Genomic DNA, 18,746 nt, shown 5'->3' on the forward strand with positions numbered 1-18,746 from the left:
GTGAATTTAGGAGTTTGAAACTTTTGGAGGTTATTTATGTGAATGGCCCGAAGGCAAGCCCGTGAGTGGCTCTTGGGGGACCACGTGATGTCATTAAACCAAGTTTTATGGTGTAGGGAGAGCTGACAAACCCACAATATATTTACATCATATATAATCTTAACTGTCCAGCCACGCAGCTGCTGGTGAGGTTTAATGCTAGGACAGAGGGCCTGGCAGTTAGAGGGGATTACGGCGCTGGGGATGATGGTGAGAGTTACATCTTCGCAAATGAATCCCAGGCGAACGCTGTAAGTTAATTTTCTCTCTCTCTGACCCTTTCTCCCGTTTACCTAATCCCCCTCCCCAAGATAGGAGGCAGTTCCCACTCATTAAGGGGAGGGGAAGAAGGCCTCCCCGGGCATCCCCAGGCTAGGGTGGAAGAAGAAGAGAAGAAGCCGCTGGGAGGTAGGAGGATGGGGGAGCTTGTCTCCTCTGACCAGCCCTCCCCTCCCTGCCCTTTATTCCCTCCAGCTGCGAGTCAACTGCGGTAAAGAGAGGCCTGGGTTCTTTAGAGCTTTGCTAGGTCTTCCTGACCCCCTCTTCCTCCTCAGCTGGGAAGAAAGACTGCGGCACACACATGGGTGTTGGGTGCTGGTGAGAGTGTGTAAACTCTAGGTGCAAGCGCACCTGGGGGGCCCTGGGCCAGGGAGGGGCCAGTTCGGCCCTTGGGCCAGGGCAGGTCAGGCAGCTGGAGAGGGAGGCCGGGAGGGAAGGCGTTGGGACTTCTGAGCCCATAGGCTGAGACCTGAAATGGCAGAAGCACCTTGAAGGTGGCTGGTTTGAATCCAGGGAGTCCCAAAGCGTTTTCTCTTTCCTCACCACCAGGCCTGGGTGGGCAGCTGTCCCAGCGTCTGTAGTCTGGGGTCTTAGTCTGGCTGGGGCCAGTGTGGTTTCGTGCCTCCTCCCTCTAGCTGCTGGGGTCTTTGCTGGCACCCCTAGCCCTTGCCTGAGGTAAAAGTAGGCCGGGAGGCCTAGAGGTTCTGCTGTGAGTGGAGTGTAAATGAGTGGGAGAGTGGAGGCGGTGTCTTTACTGGGCTGGCCAGGAAAGATCCTCAGCCCGGAGGAGAGAGTGGCCTCTGGGGGATGGAGCCATCAGGGCCCAATATGGGCAATGATTCCTGGGGCCAGTCTCAGGCTGGGGCACCCTAAAGATTTCTAGGAAGGAGCAGCAAAGGCGTCGGGCACGGGAGGCACGTGTCCTCCACACCTGCAAGTGCATACCCCTCCCCATGAGTCACCCGGAGCTAAGCCAGGATGGCGAAGACATAGAAACTCAGGCTCCTTGAAGGGGCCGACTATATCTCCCATATCTCGAGGGATTCTGAAGCAGGGAGGAAGGCGGGCCCATGGAGGGCTACTGGCCTAGGCCAAGGGAAAGGGGAGGGGGCGAGCCAGGTCAGCGCCTACCCAGGGGGAAGGACTGCCTTAGGGCTCGAGGGGGGCCTGGACACCGTTTTTGTGGAGAAGTGTTGGTGGGGGGACGGGGAGAGGACGCTGTCAGTGTGCCCCTGCCGCCCAAAGAACTGAGGAAGAAGCGGGACTGAAGCAGAGACGGAGAGCCCAGGCAGACTCCAGGAGGGTGAAGGGGAACAGAGACCCAAAGACATCCGTGTCTGAGGCGATCCCCATCCCTGGCTCTAGCGGGCTCTCGCCTGCGTGAGGAGCGCTGGCAGGGGACATGGGGAACTCCCGGATGCCCTCCCTCTGGAGCCCTCTGTCCCACACCAAGATTGGGCCTTCCCACCATCCCCCCCCACTCCTTTATTTCCCAGGGAAGCGTGAGCATCCCAGAGGATTTCCCCAGTAGCCCATTCAAAAAGTTAACTCTCAGTTTCTCCCTTTCTCATAAGCGGCCCCTCTCCATTCTCCCCTCCCCACCAGTCTGTGATTTTAAGGGTTTCTGGAAACCTTCCATTCAAACCTCAGGGAGACTGGAGTTTTCCTCGGTCTCTAACTTGACTCTGCCCTTCCGCCGGCCTCTATAGGGCTTTAGGGAGCGAGTCTAATGGCCTTTAATCAAGAATTTAGCCGGGGCCAGAGTCCCACACCCAGGCAAACTCAGCCTTCCCAGACTCCTGGCCAAATTGCAGTCCATTCCCTTCCTGTCCGTGGAGAGGGGTGTGTGTTTCTGTTTCACAGATTTATGCAACGTCTGTTGGGGGTTCTATGACTTCTTCACCTCCTTTTCTGTGTCTTAAGCTCAACAGTGCCATTTAAGTATCACCCTCTCTTCCTGCCCCAGTAGTAATAGATCGTCCTTCCTCTCAAATACCTGGGCCAGTTTTTTGCTGTTTTGTAGGACAAATACACAATACACAAATGGAAGAAAGACAAATACAAATTGGGCCTGAGACTCTTGGTTTTCCACCCCGCCCCCCACACCTGATTTTGGGGTCTCCTGGAGCAGGGAATGGGTGATCAACCAGGTGCCAAGGTGCCCCAGTCAACCTGGGAAGCTTTTGATTTTGTTCCTAGGTCTTTAACCCTAGAAAAGGTCAAACAACCAATCAGAAATGCGCTAAGCAGGGTCACATGGGCCCCACAAACCAATCAGCCAAAAAGTACTTGGGTCTCTGTCTCACTTTTCCCCTCAACTCCTCTTCCTCTTTCCCTCCCTCACCACCCGCGTTAGCCCCTGAGTTCACCCTTTCTCAGCTACAAATGGGACAAGCGATACTGAGAATATTCTAGCCCCTCTCTTTGTCCCTGAACTAGTTCTGGGGAGTCTTTGGCTTGCGTTCTCTGGTTCTAACAATGTGCCTCGAGGTGAATATCAATTGTACGGGGATCTGAAGTTGGAGGCGTCTTCTGGATCATTCCCATTTCCCCCCCAGTGAGGTCCTACCCAATTCACTGGGCTTTATAGACGTAGACTCGAGATTAGGGTGTGCAGTAGGTGTGGATAGGGACTCCAGCCCTGAATTCAAATTCTGACAGTGATTATTCCCTAAACACTTACCTTGTAGAGTTTTCATTCTCTTCAGATCCTCCTGGAGGCAGGTGGGGGCGATTAGAAGAGACCTCTTTTGATTTATCATTCTGGAAGTGCTCAGGAGCCATTAGGTTTATCAAAGGACCTCTGAGGTGGTTGGGGAAGGGAGCAGACGTGGAGATTTTTGCAAGTTGTGTTTGGTATCTTTAGTTTGTTGAATAACTTTTGAGCCAGTTGAAAAAGAGATTTGGTAAAGGAAGTGAGCACAGAAAATTAGGATCCTCCCCTGTTATATTAAACAGTTGATCAATTTAAGTCCCTTTCCTTTCCATTCTTTTAATATAATAATAATAATATCAATCTTATACAATTATTATACAATAATAGTAACAACAATAATAAACTAAGTGATGATCCTGTGTCCTCGCCACAAAGGACACAGCCACTGAAAGTGTGGATTTCTGTGTTTGTGTTTAGATGGATCAAGTCAGAACAAGCAATGGGTGAGAAACTGTTTTGGAGCAAGATTGTCTAATGGCACAGAAACTGTGCACGTAGGACAGAAAGGCTGTGTTTTCTGAATGCTGGGGCTGGGCCCTAAGCCAATCCACTCGTGAATCCAGACCCAGAGATTTCTCCCTCCAGTACCCCCCATGCTCTAGGGCTTTGTTTTGTGGTTAATTTTATGGTTGAGTTCCCTCTCTTCTCTTGATCTTCTGCCCTCCTTGAGCTGACTGAGGGGCAGGAGCTCTGATGGCCTGTGCCACTCAGACCTCTAACCCCTCTTTAGGGGCATCAGGAGTGCACGAGTGCAAGTAGTAACCCAGTTTGAGCTGGGCTTTGTCAGCACCACTCTGCTTGTTGGTCTTCTGCGTGGGCCTGATTTGGGGACAGTGCCACAGGACAGAGGGGAAGGATTAGAATGAGAAGTCAGAGGGAGGGCAGCTCTTCTCAGAAAGCATGGGACCTCCACTTCCCACGTCTCCGTCAACCACACTGCACCACTGACCTCTTTCATGAGTTTGAATTAAAGCACGCACATTTATTTTTCCCTGGTAGATGGTGTGGGAGTCTTTGAGACCAACTTTCACCTCCACTGTGGATTTCTCACACTGGAGTTTCGAGATCTCATGAAGGGTGGGAAAAGAAAGATGGGGGCTTGCTTCTGTCCCAACAGGCACTGGGAAGAGAGGTTTGATTGCTCCCGTCCCTTCTAATACCCATGTGAACTTTTTCTGTCTCTTTGACTCTCCCTTTCTGTGTATAATTGCTTTGGGCTGAGTTTTTGAGCTGAAACATCATTGTCCTAGGCTTCAATTCTGTGTTTTCTTTTGCTGGGGAAACAAGAATTACCCTGAGCCTCCTGCTGGTGGGACTGGAGACCCTGGAGCCCTTTCAGATGGAGAAGGGAGACAATCCGGATTTGAGACCCCAAGCTAAGGCTTTCTGGGTTAGAGATTCCATTTAAGGAAGGAACTAGATTGCTGGAGGGCCAAGAAAATCACATTCCCTTTTATTGGGTCTTTGTCACCCAGAATAGTGTATCTGTATACTCCCAGATATACTATTAGTATATATACTATTATACTAATAGTATAATACTATTATATTAGTATATATACTAGTATAGTATATAGTATAGTATATAGTATATATACTAATACTAGTATATACTACTAATAGTAGTATACTATTAATAGTATATCTCCCTTGGCTGCTTTGAAGGGACGCCAGAAGCCCAAGGAGGCTGGACTGAGGAACTGGGGTGAAAGAGATCTCTTTGTCCTTGAATCCTACAGAACCCTGGGATTCACCTGCCTCTGCCATTGCTAAGGCTCACTGTGGGGCAAAAGGAGAACAGAGATACCCAGGAGATTTTCTGAGTGTGTGTGTGTGTGTGTGTGTGTGTGTGAGAGAGAGAGAGAGAGAGAGAGAGAGAGAGAGAGAGAGAGATTGGGGGTGTGTGTGATGCAATTTGGGACTTGGGAAAGTTGGGCTAGGTAATCCAGGACCTTATTCAGCCTCTGATGACCAGGCCTTAAGATCTACAATGAGAGGTTGGATAGGTTTATGCAGGAAGGCAGCTACTTCTCTACACCTGACACTCATACAGAGAAAGTTCTACCATGATCTGCAGCCCCACACGGGCTGGGTGGGATGTGTGGGTTCAGTTACCTGGTGTTCCTTCAGTACCGCAGGTGTCTCAGCTCTCTGAGAGGCAGAGCAGGTTGGGTTCCACCCTTGAAAAATCCCCAGCCCTCGGCCCCAAACACCACACCAGAACACACAGTAGCATATGCACATGCCCGGAGAAGCCCAGTAAACCAACAGACTTGAGCCAACCTCACACTCATTGTCCTGCCCCATTTTTCCCATGGGTTCAGCCTGAAGACCATTTGTCCTCCCCAGCTCAGCCCTGCCCCTCAAGCCCTGGGCAACTGTTAAGTTTCCTCTCTCCTGCCTCCCTGGAACACCAAAACGCTGGAGCAGCCCCCACAGATGGGGGCAGCCAGGCTCTTGGTGACCTTTAGTGTCCTGTTAGCCTGTTGGGTTGTGGGGTGTTGAAAGGCATTGAACTGGGACTTTTGAGACCAGACCCATCTCTGATCAGATTCTCCTTTTACTTGCTATCCTAGGCTCAAACTCCAAAACTCCAAATTTCTCAGGGCTGCTTCTTTGGTCAGTGGGGGACAATTTTGTCTAGTAAATACTTCTTTAAAAAGTCAACTTTCTGGAAAACCCTGTGTGTGTGTGTGTGTGTGTGTGTGTGTGGTGTGAATGAAGGGAGTAAGGGTCAGGTCCCTCATTTTAGATTGGGTCTCTCCCCCTTCTCTGGGTGGAGGATGGGGGCGTGGGCTGAGGTTTTATTGAGGGTACTTTTCCTGTTGGGAGTAGAGATGGGGTCATAAAAGCCTAGAGGAGGCTGTTTTGATCTGGTGACTTCTCAGGAAGTAGCATCTGAGGTTTTGCTTTGTAAATCACTCTCCCCCAAGCTGGCCAGCTAGATTGGATTGCACTTCCCGAAGCCCACCTGGGGCCCTCTTGCCTCCCTTTCCCCAGTAAACCAAAGAAGAAAAAATAAAAGGAAGTCCAGGGCTTTCCAAATCTTATGCCTCCAATAAGAAAAGCACTTGTTGGTGAATTTTCCCCCCTCAAAGTTCCAGATTTAAAAACCATGCAATCGCTCATTTTTCTTTTGCCCACACAGACCTTGGTGTCCCCAACCCCTCAATTAAAAAGGAACTAACATAGAATGCAATCAGCTTTTGAGCCTGGTGGTTGATACTATGACTCCTGGGGGCTCTACCATGACTTCTGGATCTGCTATCTCCCTGTGACCCCTTTCCTGAGCCCAAACCCCTTCTTGACAAGACGGGACTTCAGAGGTAGAAAGAGCTCTTGAAAAGAGGCATTGGGAGTGAGCATATAGAAGAACCCATCCAGCACCTAGCACCGAATAAATGGAGAAAACCCTCTGTGACTGGGTTTTATGTAATTAAGATGGGTGTAGGTGTGTGTGTGAAAGCCCACAGTCTTCCGACAGCTCACTTTAACTGAACTGTCTCCAAACAAAATCATATTTTACCTGAGTAGCTCCATTTTGTAATGTTAATGAGCCTTCCCCTTCTAAAGACACCCCAACTTCCCAAGGGTCCCCCCCCCCACCTTCCCCAGCCCTCCTCCCCAGGGAGGAGAAGGGAAAGGAAGCAAAGAGCTCTCTACCTCCGTCTCAGCAAGGGCTATATCAAGTCAGGACGCTTTCAGGCCCAGGGATCAGGGCTCCTATCCATTGCCAAAGAAATACCCCCATATGCTGGAAATGAGGCCATAGATTATGAGTTCCTGGGCTTCTTAGCACTTGCACAGGTCCTAGTTTACCCTCATTTGTTTCCCAGAGAAGTCTGGGCTAGGACATCCCAAACGCACAATCACTAGAGAATCTCCCTCATTCCTAGGACTCAATGCAAATACACATATTGTTATAGAGAGCTGAGCAGTCCAATAGCTATACACGTGAAAATGTATTTATAGATCGATCTATGTCTATATAACAGGATGTATGTTTTATATCACTTTCTGCTCCACATTTAAATGCAGGTATATAGATCTTTAGATTTATAGATCCACAGTGAACATACCAGTCCTCCGTCGAATTCCTGCGTGCGCATTACCAATCTTTCTGTAGTGTTTGGATGTATACGCTGGGATGTATTGGTACAGTCTCTCTAAACATCTAGATGAATCTTTGGGGTTTTTTTTTCTCTCGATGGGAAAGAACTATGTGTGTGTTGCTCAACCTCTATTTTGAAAATTTTATCTAGATTTATGCAAGGGCCTCTCAACCCGTAAAATAGCTACATATTGAGGCTACACATTTGGAGATCTTTACGGCCTTTGCAGTTTTGCTGCAAACTTAAACATTTGAACATATGTTTAAAGGGGTTCCATAATGCATACATCTGTATGTAGGGGCATAGATCTCCCTCTGGAAGGATTTAAACTTCCTGCATCTCTCTATCTCTGTGATCAATAGAGACATCAGGCGAGTGGGGATGGAGAACAAATACCTTTTGGATGTTTTGCTTATTAAAGTGAGTGATTCTGTTGCTATCTCTAAGGCTATCTCCAAAACTAGTCCAACTGAGTCATCTGCCCCTTGAAAACCCACTCTAGGGACCATAGCCTCTCTCTCCAGGCTGTCTCTGTGACAGCCAGGCTCCCCATCCTGCGGTACCTCTCAAGACAGCCTAAGGAGAATGCGAGAGAAGGGGAGAGCCCTCAGCTGGGCCCGTCTTGGCTCTCAGGGTGGAGAGGCTGACACAGGCATGAAAGTCTTCCCCAACCCCAAATGGGCCTTTGAAATTTGGGAAAAGGGCGTTCAAGTCCCCGACTATTTTTGTAGAGTGCCCAAATGGTGCCAGGGTCACTGCCCGACCCCTAGGTGCCCCCCTCCCCAATTGTTCTTGGTGCCCAGGGCCCAATTAAGCGGCCGCCTCGCTCCCGGCAGCCACTCTCTTATCGGCCCGGGATTGATGCCTCCGCGGCTCCTGTATATCATTTCCAAGATTTTTTCTGTCCAACTCCTCGGCTCCTTTGGCTTCCGCGGCTTTGACTAATGATTGCTACAGATGCCAACGTCTCCAGAATCCTAATAGCCAGGCAGGCGGACTCTTATTTACCCGGCAACATTGCTGCGGGGTCGGGGTTGGGGGGGAGGTTGGGGGGAGCAGGGGTTGGGGGTGTTGTAGGTCGGAGGACAGGGAGAAGGTTGTGACCAACTCAAGTTTCCCTGAACTTCTTCCCCAGTGGGCAACACATTCATGAGTCCCTCCTCTCCCTGAAGGAAAAAATGTGTGTGTGTGTGTGTGTGTGTGTGTGTGTAGTCATAAAATACGGCTAATAGTAAACTCATTGCTTGCCTCGTTGGAAGGGATCAAAGAATGAACAGGACGTGGGAGAATACTCAGAGAAGTGTTTATTAGTTGTATAGATGAGAGAGTAAGCGGAAAAGCAGTGGTTTGGGGAGGAAAGGGAGTTGTGTTTTGTTTTGTTTTGTTTTGTTTTTCTTCCGGAGACAGGGAAAGAGGTCAGCCACGGTGGGCGAAGGGGCTCCTTTTCTTTATTTCATGGCTTCCCCTTCCTCTCCCCACCCCAAACCTCCACTTCTCATAAATGAAAATTCCTCCCCTCTTTCCCTTCCTTCGCCTCACCTTCAGTCCCTCCGGGGAACGGGCTGTCGCCCGGCGTGTTCCTGGACGCAGGTGCCCGCGGCCGGGCCCGCTGGGGCTGCCAGGGCGACGGGCCTCTGTCTGGGGCCGGGAAGCCAGAGCAGACTCAACGACCGACGGCAGGCTGGGGGCCGCCAGCCCCACGGGCCCGCTCGCGCTCGGTGGTGCAAAGTTGTGGCCGAATTTGCTTGTCCCGGCGCTTCTCGAGCTCCCGCGCGGGGCTGCTCTTTGGGGGAAGCGGCTCGAGCTCCCCGCGGAGCCTGGAGCCGGGCGTGGTGCCGCCTCGGGTCTCCATCCAGACCTTCTAATGCACACCACATTCGGGGGAAGAGAAAACACAAAAACGCGGAGCAGCCCAGCTCCGGGCCCAGGCATGGAGTGATAACTCAAACATGGAACATTTTTCTATCAGAGGATAATGGAGCACAAAATAATTCAGGAAGGCGAATGGGCAGGACCCGAGTATCAGAGCCCGGCGGCGTGGGGCTGCTGCAGCCAGGGCCGCGCCGAGCACCGTGGGAGGACCATTTCGTTGGCGTGTAGGGCGAGGCAGCAGCCCGGACCCACCGGACCCAGGCCACCCGAGGGGCAGTCTCTAAATTACAGCCCGTCAGGAGGACTCGGAAACACAAAAAGGGAGCCGAAAGATTTAAACAGTCGGAGGCAGAGGCGTCCCGACGCGACCAAAGCGAAAATCAATCACGTAATTAAACCGGGGAGAGGGCGAGGCCCGAGGCTGGGGGTCCTGGGTCCGGAGGAGGCGGCCAAGGTGCGGGCCGAGGCAGGCGAGCGGCCTGGGGATGGGGCTCGCCCGCTGCGGCCAGAGCGCGGAGGGGGCTGCGGGCAAGTTTAGATCAGATCGCAATGGATTCCGCTTGGCTGGGAAGTCCTGAAGCCGCCGATGGCCCCTTATCGAGCTCCCCCATTTTTATGGAGCTGTGGTGCAGCATTAAAGGCTGCTCCCCATATTCCAGTGGTGCCAGGGATGTGTCTAGGGAAGTGTGTCCGGGAGCCCAGGTGGCACCAAGATGCTGCCTCTGGGTTTGAGGGGATGGAGGGAGGTGGTACCCTAGTTTCGGCCCTTACATGTTGTCCTGGGCCTTAACTCCCCCAACCCAGGAATCAAGGCAAGCCTTTGGAATGACTCCCATCTGTGGGCCAAGGCTCGGAAGGGGAGTAGGAGGCAGGTAGACTTATTAAAGGAGAAACTTGGGGCTGAGCAAACTGGGCCCCTTTGGGCAGGGAAGGAGAAGGGAAGATTCCTGGAAGAAGAAAATTAGGCACACTGGGAGCTCTGTTTTGTGAGGGAATGATGCTCTTGTTATTATAGAGGTTAATAATGGTAATGATCTTGAATGGCTGGGTCAGTCCAGAGAGACCAAGCTCTCCACAGTCCTTCCTCACAGAAGCTTTTCTGGAGAAGTCAAGGGGTCCCCAACTTGGTTGTGGTTGAGGAGAATAAAATAAAGACCTTTCCTCTCTCTCCCTGCCCTTTCCTCTCCGACTCCTTGAGGGCCCCAGGAAAAAAAGGAACCTTATAAAATCGCCATCACCTTCCCCACCCCCATTATTTTTCCTCTCCTCTTTGCAGTTCATGGAAAATGCACTGTCTTCTTCGGGAGGTGGGCTTTCCTGGGGTGCCCTGTTCATGAAGCAAGCAGTTACCATTCCACATCCCCAGGAATTCTGTCTCTGACCCTGGAGGAGAGAGATCCAGGATTCTCTTGCCTGCTCCATGGAATTCTCCCTCTATCCTTAGCCTTTCCGAAGCTCTGCCTTCCTTGGTCCTGGGTGCCTGGTCCCATGGGTCTCTGGCCTCTCAGAAGCCAAGAACAGATTGGGGCATTTTGAGATGCCCTCATCAAGCCCCTATCGTTTCCTTAATTCTGGGTTCCCAGCCTCCTATCATTTCTTTAATTCTGGAAGCACCAGGCCAGGGAGCCCTCCATAAGCTACCCTAAAGCCAACCTAATTCCTAGAACTTTCAAAACTGCCTTTCAGCTCCTTTAAAAGTAAAAGTCCTTTCCCCCTCTAACAGGAAAGTTTAGGTTACAAATCTCCAGCAGCGCAAGCTTCCTGAAGCCTTAAGTCAGAATTTTCAACAGCAACAACAATGTTAATAATAATAAGAATTAAAGCTTGCATCAAAGGGAGAAAGGGACACCCCAGCTCAAGTTTTAAAGGGGATATAATCCAGCAGCCTTGGATGAGAGTGGGGTAGGGGGGTCAGTGAGGCCAGGATGAGCAAGGAAGGGGGTGGGGAACCCAACCTCTAACTAACAATTTCTCCAGCATAAAAATGAAACATCAAATTCGTTAGCCCAGGGCCTTCATTTTTCCTCTTCCACATTATAACTAGTTATTGAACTCGCTGGAAGATCTAAAGGCCATTTGCGAAGAGACAAATTTCAATGGAGTTTCCCCATCAATAACCCCATGGCAGTGACCTATTGGAACAAGTCAAACACCCGAGGTGAAATGCAGGTCACTCTGTCTAACCAATATTAAAATGCGGCCACTTTTTAAAAAGCCACTTTAAACGAGATTTGAGGAAAATTGAATTCCAAGGAAGGCAAGGCAAGGAGGGGGAAATCCACGAGAGGACCTTGCCTATGGTCTCCGAACAAACAAGAGAAATTCATCTTTAATATTTTAAAGGGGGGCAAATTAACATTCCATGATTGCTTTTTTTTTTTTTTTTTTTACTATAAGCGATTCCAGGAGAAAAAAAAAGGTTTAGTATTTTCTGGTGACATGTCCGGGTTATTAAAATCATTTTAGACCAATTCATTACTTTTACTGACAAGAGATTTAAGAAAAAATCAATTAAGCATTTGCATATTCTTTTGCATACATTACCTCTGCCTGCTGGCATTAGAAAGGGACAAAAACACCCATCTATACGTACACACACGACAAGAAATAAGATAGGAGTCTTGCTTTGGTTTGGGGTTTTCCAGTTGCTCGGAGAAAAAATAAAAATGAAATGAATTACTTGATTGCATACCATCTAAAAGTCAATTTATTTGAGGAAAAGGAAAGAGATATGTTGTGATTTTTTCATCTCTAAAACAACAACAAAACCACACACACACACACACACACACACACACACAATCCTGCACTTCGGAGAGTGGGAGAAGGAATGACCCTCATTTTCCTTCTCTTTGCCCTCCAAATCCTGAGTTGGCTCTCCCATTTATTTTCTCCCTAGGAAAATCTAGGGAGTCTGAGAGGTGAGATTTTAATGCAGCACAGAACGTGTGGAGCCGCCGAGGTCCTTCAGCCGGCTGCTTGTTACTGGGGAGGGGAGGAATATGGGTTATCCAACGGTCAGTATGGTAATCCGGGCACAATAAGGCCTCGCACACAATGGACACATATTTTTCTTCAGTGGTGTCAGAAGGGAAGCGCTTTGTACTGAAACAGGTTTCCGAAAGAGAAACCAGATCGAGATTCAGAAAGGAGATGGGGAGGGTGGCATTCAGAGAGTGTTTGGAAGCTGGCAAAAGGTGGTCAGAAAAAATTTAAAAATAAAATTGGGTCAGGGAGAGAGAGGTAGAGGGCAGAGCAGGGGTGGGGGGGGGTGGAGACCCCCGGGCTGGCAAGGCAGGAGCAGGAGGGCAAAGCACAAAAGGAGACAGGACCAGATAAGAGGGCTCAACACAGGCAGGAGCGGCTTTAGTACTCCCCCCTCCATAAAGCCAATGCTAAGTGCACTGCCTCTCCAGAAGGATTTCATTTCTGTGATTATAATAATATCCAGGTGAAAATGTTTGCATGTATGTGTATGGTGGAGTCTGGCTGGCTTGCTATTTTCCCTTGTGATAGGTGACTTTCTTGCTATTAAGCTATAGGCACCCAGAAGGAGTTTTATGGCGAATGATGTAGATGAATGTGGACATATTTGGAAGAGTCTCCCAGATTTCACTTTCTGGAGGTGCGTGTTGAATTGGCTGTGCCAACGTGGAACGAGAACCCCACATATTTATGGCTGCATAAGGAGGCATCTGATGTATTAACAAGTACTAATAGTATGTATGCATATATATTTGTTAGCCGTAATAACCAAAGACAGACTTGACATTCAGCTGGAGGCAACTGAACTCTGTATCTATGTCTACATATTGGCCCAAGGTGGGTTTTCTGCTCCTGCTCCCTTGAACCACCTGCAGGAGCTCAGAATCTTGGGGAGTGGGGGTGTGGGACCGGCAATGCCTTGGGAAGAACTCCCTAAGAATCCCAAGAAGGTGAAGAGATGGAAGAAAAGAGGGCTGTGGTGGGGGCAGGGCTGGTAGAAGGAGAGTGGGAGGGCTGGGAGCAGAAGAGCCAGGCCCAGACCTCACCTTTCCAAGGTGGGGAAGAGAATATTCCGGGCCAGGACTGGGTGGGGCAACCTGATCCAGGTGCTGGCCTGAAAGGGAGGTTGGGGGTGGGGCTGGAAGGCTTTCTTCTTCTTCAGCAACCCTCCCCCCACCCTACCTGAGCTCTCTGGAGCTTTGGCTCTCCCTGTGGGGCAGTCTGGGGCTGCGGTTCACACTCTATGTAGGCAGCATCCAGCGTTGGTTTCCCTCTGCCCTCTTCCAGCAACTTATGATTAACCTGCCCCTACCCCCAATAAAGACGACAAATCAAACCCTCCCAGACTCCACACCACTATCACCCAAGTAGCAGCCTTCTCCTCCTCACAGTTTCACGTTCCTCTTCCAGCCAAACTGGCCAGTCCTCACACGCACACGGTCCCAGACAGGAATGGGCAGAGGTTCTCAACCCACTTGGGAAATCTGGAAATCTCCTCTAAGAGATGGTGGACCTTCAGGGAATTCCTGTTTCCTCAGCTACCTGGTGGGAGGGGGGCAGGGCACTGTCCTCTTGGGGAGAGGGTATCCAGGAGCCCCCAAGCACTCCTCACTCCTGGTGAGCCTGGGGTGAGGGGGGCCTCGGCATGACATCGGAGGATGTAAGGTGGTCAGCGGGCCCAGGCGGTTCTCATTTCTGCCCTCAGGGTGAGCCCTAATTTGGAGATGGGAACCCCCCTCTCCCGCATCCCTAAGGTGGTGAAAGATAGGTGGGGAATCTCCTGCCTTCGGTCTTCCCTCTCATGAGAGAGCTTTATTTTTTTTTTCCCTTTCCCCTCCTCATTCCCTTAGTTGCAGATGTTCTAATTAAACCCTCAAATAGTTGTTATGCCGTTTTAAAAGGTACTTATTCAAGTGTCAACCAGGCTGGGCTGGGAGGAGGCAGCGTAGGGCGGCGAATTAAAGGTAGATTGACTAATCACGGCGGCGATCATAATAATAAAATCAGAGGGAAAAAAATCACATTACGACTTTTCGTGGAAAGGAGGGAGCAGGCAGCCAGCGGCCGCCAGCCCTGCGCCGCCGCCGACACAAAGAGTGCGGGCGATTCCGCGAGACTGATTTATGACGTTTTACAGCCCTATAAAAGCTGGAGCGACGAGGCAAGCGCTCCTACCACCGCTGGCAGATTTAGTCTAATAAATAAAACATAAACAGTTAACTTTATGTGTCACTTTTATTGTTATCAAGTAAAATATAGCCGAGCCCCGGCAAGCTATGATTTTAAACTATAATTGTTATCAAGTACAACAAGGGGACCCAGCTCCCTCCCTGGGCTCTCCCTTCTGCCACCCCCCAACTCTGAGTTATGGGATCAGCTAATTGGAATTGGTGGCACGGCGTGGCCACCCCTGGCTGCGGGGGGGGGGGGGGGCGGCGTCGGAAAAAGCAGCCCTTCCTTGCCCCCTCCCTCCTCCAGGGCCCTGCCACCCCGCCATCAGGGTGTTCCTGTGGGTGGGTGGCAGAGACAGGGGAGCGTGGAGGAATGGGCTGGAGACCCCCGAGGCCTGCCCAGCCTCCCCAGCTCGGTGAGATCACCCCTCAGCTTTTGGAAGGCAGCCTGGAGCTGCCCCTTGGGAGTGTGTGTTTACATGTAAACACATGTGTTACATGGATACAATCCCTGGCCGGAAGCAGGCTCTACCCACACAGGCCTCCCTCTCAGTTAGGTCGGCTCACTGTGGGGATGAAGAAAGAAGAGGGCTCAGGGCCGTGGCTGGGCACCATCACAGGGCACTGGTTCCTGGCAGATCCCACTTCTCCTCGCCCTAGGTCCTTAGGAACCAGCCCTGGAGGTAGTTGTAAGAAAGCAGCAGGCCAGACGGAAGGAGAGTGGAAACAGCAGCCAGCGGTGGAAGAGATCATCTGCTCTGGGGCTGGGGCAGGGAGGGTCAGTGGGTTCTAGGGGAGGAGGGCAAGGCTTCTGAACTCTGCTTTTGCCAACCACTTCCTGTCTCTCTTCAGCGGGGGCTCAACCCCCAGACTTCCAGAAATGACGTCAGAATCATTTGCATCCCGCTGCCTCTACCTGCCCGGTCCAGCTGGGACCCTGCCTCGCCGGCCCCATGGCCAGAGGGTTGGGTGAGTGTGTACGGGGAAGGGGGCTGGACTCTGGTATCCTTGGATGGGGGGCACCCCAGGCTCTCCAGCCTCCTGGGCTTAGCCTGGGCCCCTCCCCATCCAACCTCCACTCCAGTCCTCCTCATTCAACTTCCTCTTCCTGCAAAAGAGGGGCGCTGCCCGGTGACCTACACAGACTGAGACAGGATCGCCATGAATGGAGACCTCTGGAAAAGCTCAGGAGCCGAGGCCCAGGGGGCCCACCGGAGGCCCAAGGGGAGACCATGGGAGGGGGCTGAATCACAGCCTCCCGACAGCCCCCCAGTGCCCAGGCTTTGGAAGAGAGCTGGGGGCTTCCCATCTCCTTTTGCAGGGGAGGGCTGTCAGTCGGCGGCGTGCGCACTGGGGGCACCTCAGCCCCCGCCAGCTAACCCCACATCACCACCACCACCACCCCCAGCACCACCACCACCACCACCACACACAAAAAAAATTGGATACATTTTGAATAAAGCGATTCGGTTCCTTATCCGGGGACTGGGTTGCTCCGTGTGATTGGCCGGCGGAGTCACATGGTGAAAGTAACTTTACAGGGTCGCTAGCTAGTAGGAGGGCTTTATGGAGCAGAAAAACGACAAAGCGAGAAAAATTATTTTCCACTCCAGAAATTAATGATCATGAGCTCGTATTTGATGGACTCTAACTACATCGATCCGAAATTTCCTCCATGCGAAGAATATTCGCAAAATAGCTACATCCCTGAACACAGTCCGGAATATTACGGCCGGACCAGGGAATCGGGATTCCAGCATCACCACCAGGAGCTGTACCCACCACCGCCTCCGCGCCCTAGCTACCCCGAGCGCCAGTATAGCTGCACCAGTCTCCAGGGGCCGGGCAATTCGCGAGGCCACGGGCCGGCCCAGGCGGGCCACCACCACCCCGAGAAATCACAGCCGCTCTGCGAGCCGGCGCCTCTCTCAGGCGCCTCCGCCTCCCCGTCCCCAGCCCCGCCAGCCTGCAGCCAGCCAGCCCCTGACCATCCCTCCAGCGCCGCCAGCAAGCAACCCATAGTCTACCCATGGATGAAAAAAATCCACGTTAGCACGGGTAGGCAACTTTGCTTTTTGCTCTCCCCCTCCCTCCCCTCTTCCCCAGCGCTCCCCACCCTCCCCGGCCCCCTCCGGCCCCCGTCCTCCTTTCTCTCCTTCCCCCTCTCTCTCCAGGAGCGACTCTGGGTTAGCACAATTGAACTGGATTTACGAGCGAGAATGGGTAATTACATCCCCCATAAATTTTATGGCTTAGCTACTCTGGGCAGTCCGAGCCATGTGCTACGATCTGTTATGTATGTGTGAAAACTATGCTCGCTTTCTAAGGGCGCATAAATAATTCAGTGTCGTTACAATGAGGATTCCCCTCTTATTACACTACAAAGTCTCCAGCTTCCTTCAACTTCTTTATAACCCATTTAGCTTGATGACTTTATTTCCACCACCCCCTCCTCCTGTTCCACAGAGCTGAGGATGGGGTGAGGGTGGGGGGCGGGAGCCTGCTGCCTCTGAACCCCACTATTTGCTTTTCCCCTCCTCCTCCCCCCCCAGTGAACCCCAATTATAACGGAGGGGAACCCAAGCGCTCGAGGACAGCCTACACCCGGCAGCAAGTCCTGGAATTAGAGAAAGAGTTTCATTACAATCGCTACCTGACCCGAAGGAGAAGGATCGAGATCGCCCACTCGCTGTGCCTCTCTGAGAGGCAGATCAAAATCTGGTTCCAAAACCGTCGCATGAAATGGAAGAAGGACCACCGACTCCCCAACACCAAAGTCAGGTCAGCGCCCCCGGCCGGCGCTGCGCCCAGCACCCTCTCGGCAGCCACCCCGGGCACTTCTGAAGACCACTCCCAGAGCGCCACGCCGCCGGAGCAGCAACGGGCAGAGGACATTACCAGGTTATAAAACATAACTCACACCCTGCCCCCACCCCATGCCCCCATCCTCCCCCTCACACACAAATTGACTCTTATTTATAGAATTTAATATATATATATTTTTTGGTTCTTTTCTCTCTTCCTCCCACCTTATCCCTTGTCAATTCCAAACTGACAAAACAGATAAGCCCTCTGCCCTTCTCTCCCTTCCACTGTTAAGGACCCTTTTAAGCATGTGATGTTGTCTTAGCATGGTACCTGCTGGGGTTTTTTTTTTAAGGCCATTTTTGGGGGGTTATTTATTTTTTAAGGAAGAAAGCTGCAAAAATTATATATTGCAAGGTGCGATGGTCTGGTTTGGGTGAATTTCAGGGGAAATGAGGAACAGAAAAAAAGGAAAGAGATTTTTAAGCCAATTCTCCTCCTTCTCCTCCTCCTCCTTCCCCCCTCTTTCCTTAGGCCTTTTGCATTGAAAATGCACCAGGGGAGGTTAGTGAGGGGGAAGTCATTTTAAGGAGAACAAAGCTATGAAGTTCTTTTGTATTATTGTTGGGGGGGGGCTGGGAGGAGAGGGGGGAAGACAGCAGACAAAGCTAAATGCATCTGAAGAGCCTCTCAGAGCTGTTCAGTTTGAGGAGCCAAAAGAAAATAAAAATGAACTTTCAGTTCAGAGAGGCAGTCTATAGGTAGAAACCCCCCCCCCCCCATCGTGGTTATTGTGTTTTTGGACTGAATTTACTTGATTATTGTAAAACTTGCAATAAAGAATTTTAGTGTCGATGTGAAATGCCCCGTGATCAATAATAAACCAGTGGATGTGAATTAGTTTTACGTCAATGTCTGATGGTTTCTTTTTATCCCCTCCTCTTTCTGGCCTGATAACATCCCCCCTTCTCGATAGTTGCCTAAGTTTACTCTAAGCAAACACACAAATCTTAACTCTCCACTCTGTTTCCAATGTCCTTAGAAGAACCAGCAAGGGGGTTGGGGCAGGGGATCCTCAGAAGAGGGCATATGGAGGATTAGTGCTGATCTCTCCTGTCCCTTCCCTGAGTCTGCAGAGGCCAGACTCTTCTGGGGGTACTTAGAGTGGAGCTGGGAGGGTCTCACTTCTCTGTAGTTAGGTACCCTTCTTCTTTTTGTTGATTTCCCTCTCCCCTCTTCTCTTTTCTCTCTGCTGAGTAGGCCTGCCTGATTTGCAGACAAGAAGGCAAGTTTAGGGAGTGGGACAGAGAAGAGTTTTCATCGTTTTGGACCCTTTAGGGATGAGGGATTAAGGAAGATGCCCCCTCAACAGCGTGTGCTCCTTAAAAGAAGGAAGATTTTGAGCTGGTGATTCTGTAGCAGTGAAGTGACCTGTCAGGGTGGCTTCTCTGTTTGTTTAGACTTGGAAAGAAGGGTGAAGTGGAGGCCAGAGGCCTGGGAGGCCCCCTTGCATGGGTAGGCCTCAAAGCCTGATGCCTGGAGATAATGAAGAACTTTTATTTTTTCCATAACTTTTATCATGGACCTGCCAGGTGTTGAGAAAAGACACAGGGAGAGGCAGGGACCACCCCTTTTCCTATAACCTCCCAGGTCCTGGCAGGGATTGAAGTTAGCTGAAACAAGGCTCTCCGGCTGTTAAAAAAAAATTGTTTTTCCAGTTGTTTCCCCGGGGGCTAAAATGAGGGAAACAAACAAACAACAACAACC

General features: G+C 51.0%; 1 protein-coding gene across 4 annotated transcripts; it reads left to right on the forward strand.

Annotated features, from left to right (window-relative positions):
* The first annotated feature begins 187 nt into the window (after positions 1–187).
* Positions 188–17,885, forward strand: HOXC4 (homeobox C4). 4 transcript variants are annotated; one of them, XM_043564149.1, is made up of 4 exons: positions 14,727–14,857; positions 15,027–15,143; positions 15,292–16,232; positions 16,727–17,885. In XM_043564149.1, exons 3-4 carry the CDS (start codon positions 15,794–15,796, stop codon positions 17,080–17,082), a joined length of 795 nt encoding a protein of 264 aa, XP_043420084.1. In that variant the 5' UTR covers positions 14,727–14,857; positions 15,027–15,143; positions 15,292–15,793; the 3' UTR covers positions 17,083–17,885. The 4 variants fall into 4 exon arrangements, with proteins under 4 accessions (XP_043420086.1, XP_043420084.1, XP_043420083.1 ...); XM_043564151.1 differs by lacking the exon at positions 14,727–14,857 and adding an exon at positions 188–290 and having other exon boundaries at positions 15,027–16,232; XM_043564148.1 differs by having other exon boundaries at positions 15,027–16,232.
* The last annotated feature ends 861 nt before the right edge of the window (positions 17,886–18,746 follow it).

The sequence above is a fragment of the Prionailurus bengalensis genome, chromosome B4, assembly GCF_016509475.1.
Source record: "Prionailurus bengalensis isolate Pbe53 chromosome B4, Fcat_Pben_1.1_paternal_pri, whole genome shotgun sequence".
NCBI classification, from domain to species: Eukaryota; Metazoa; Chordata; class Mammalia; order Carnivora; family Felidae; genus Prionailurus; species Prionailurus bengalensis.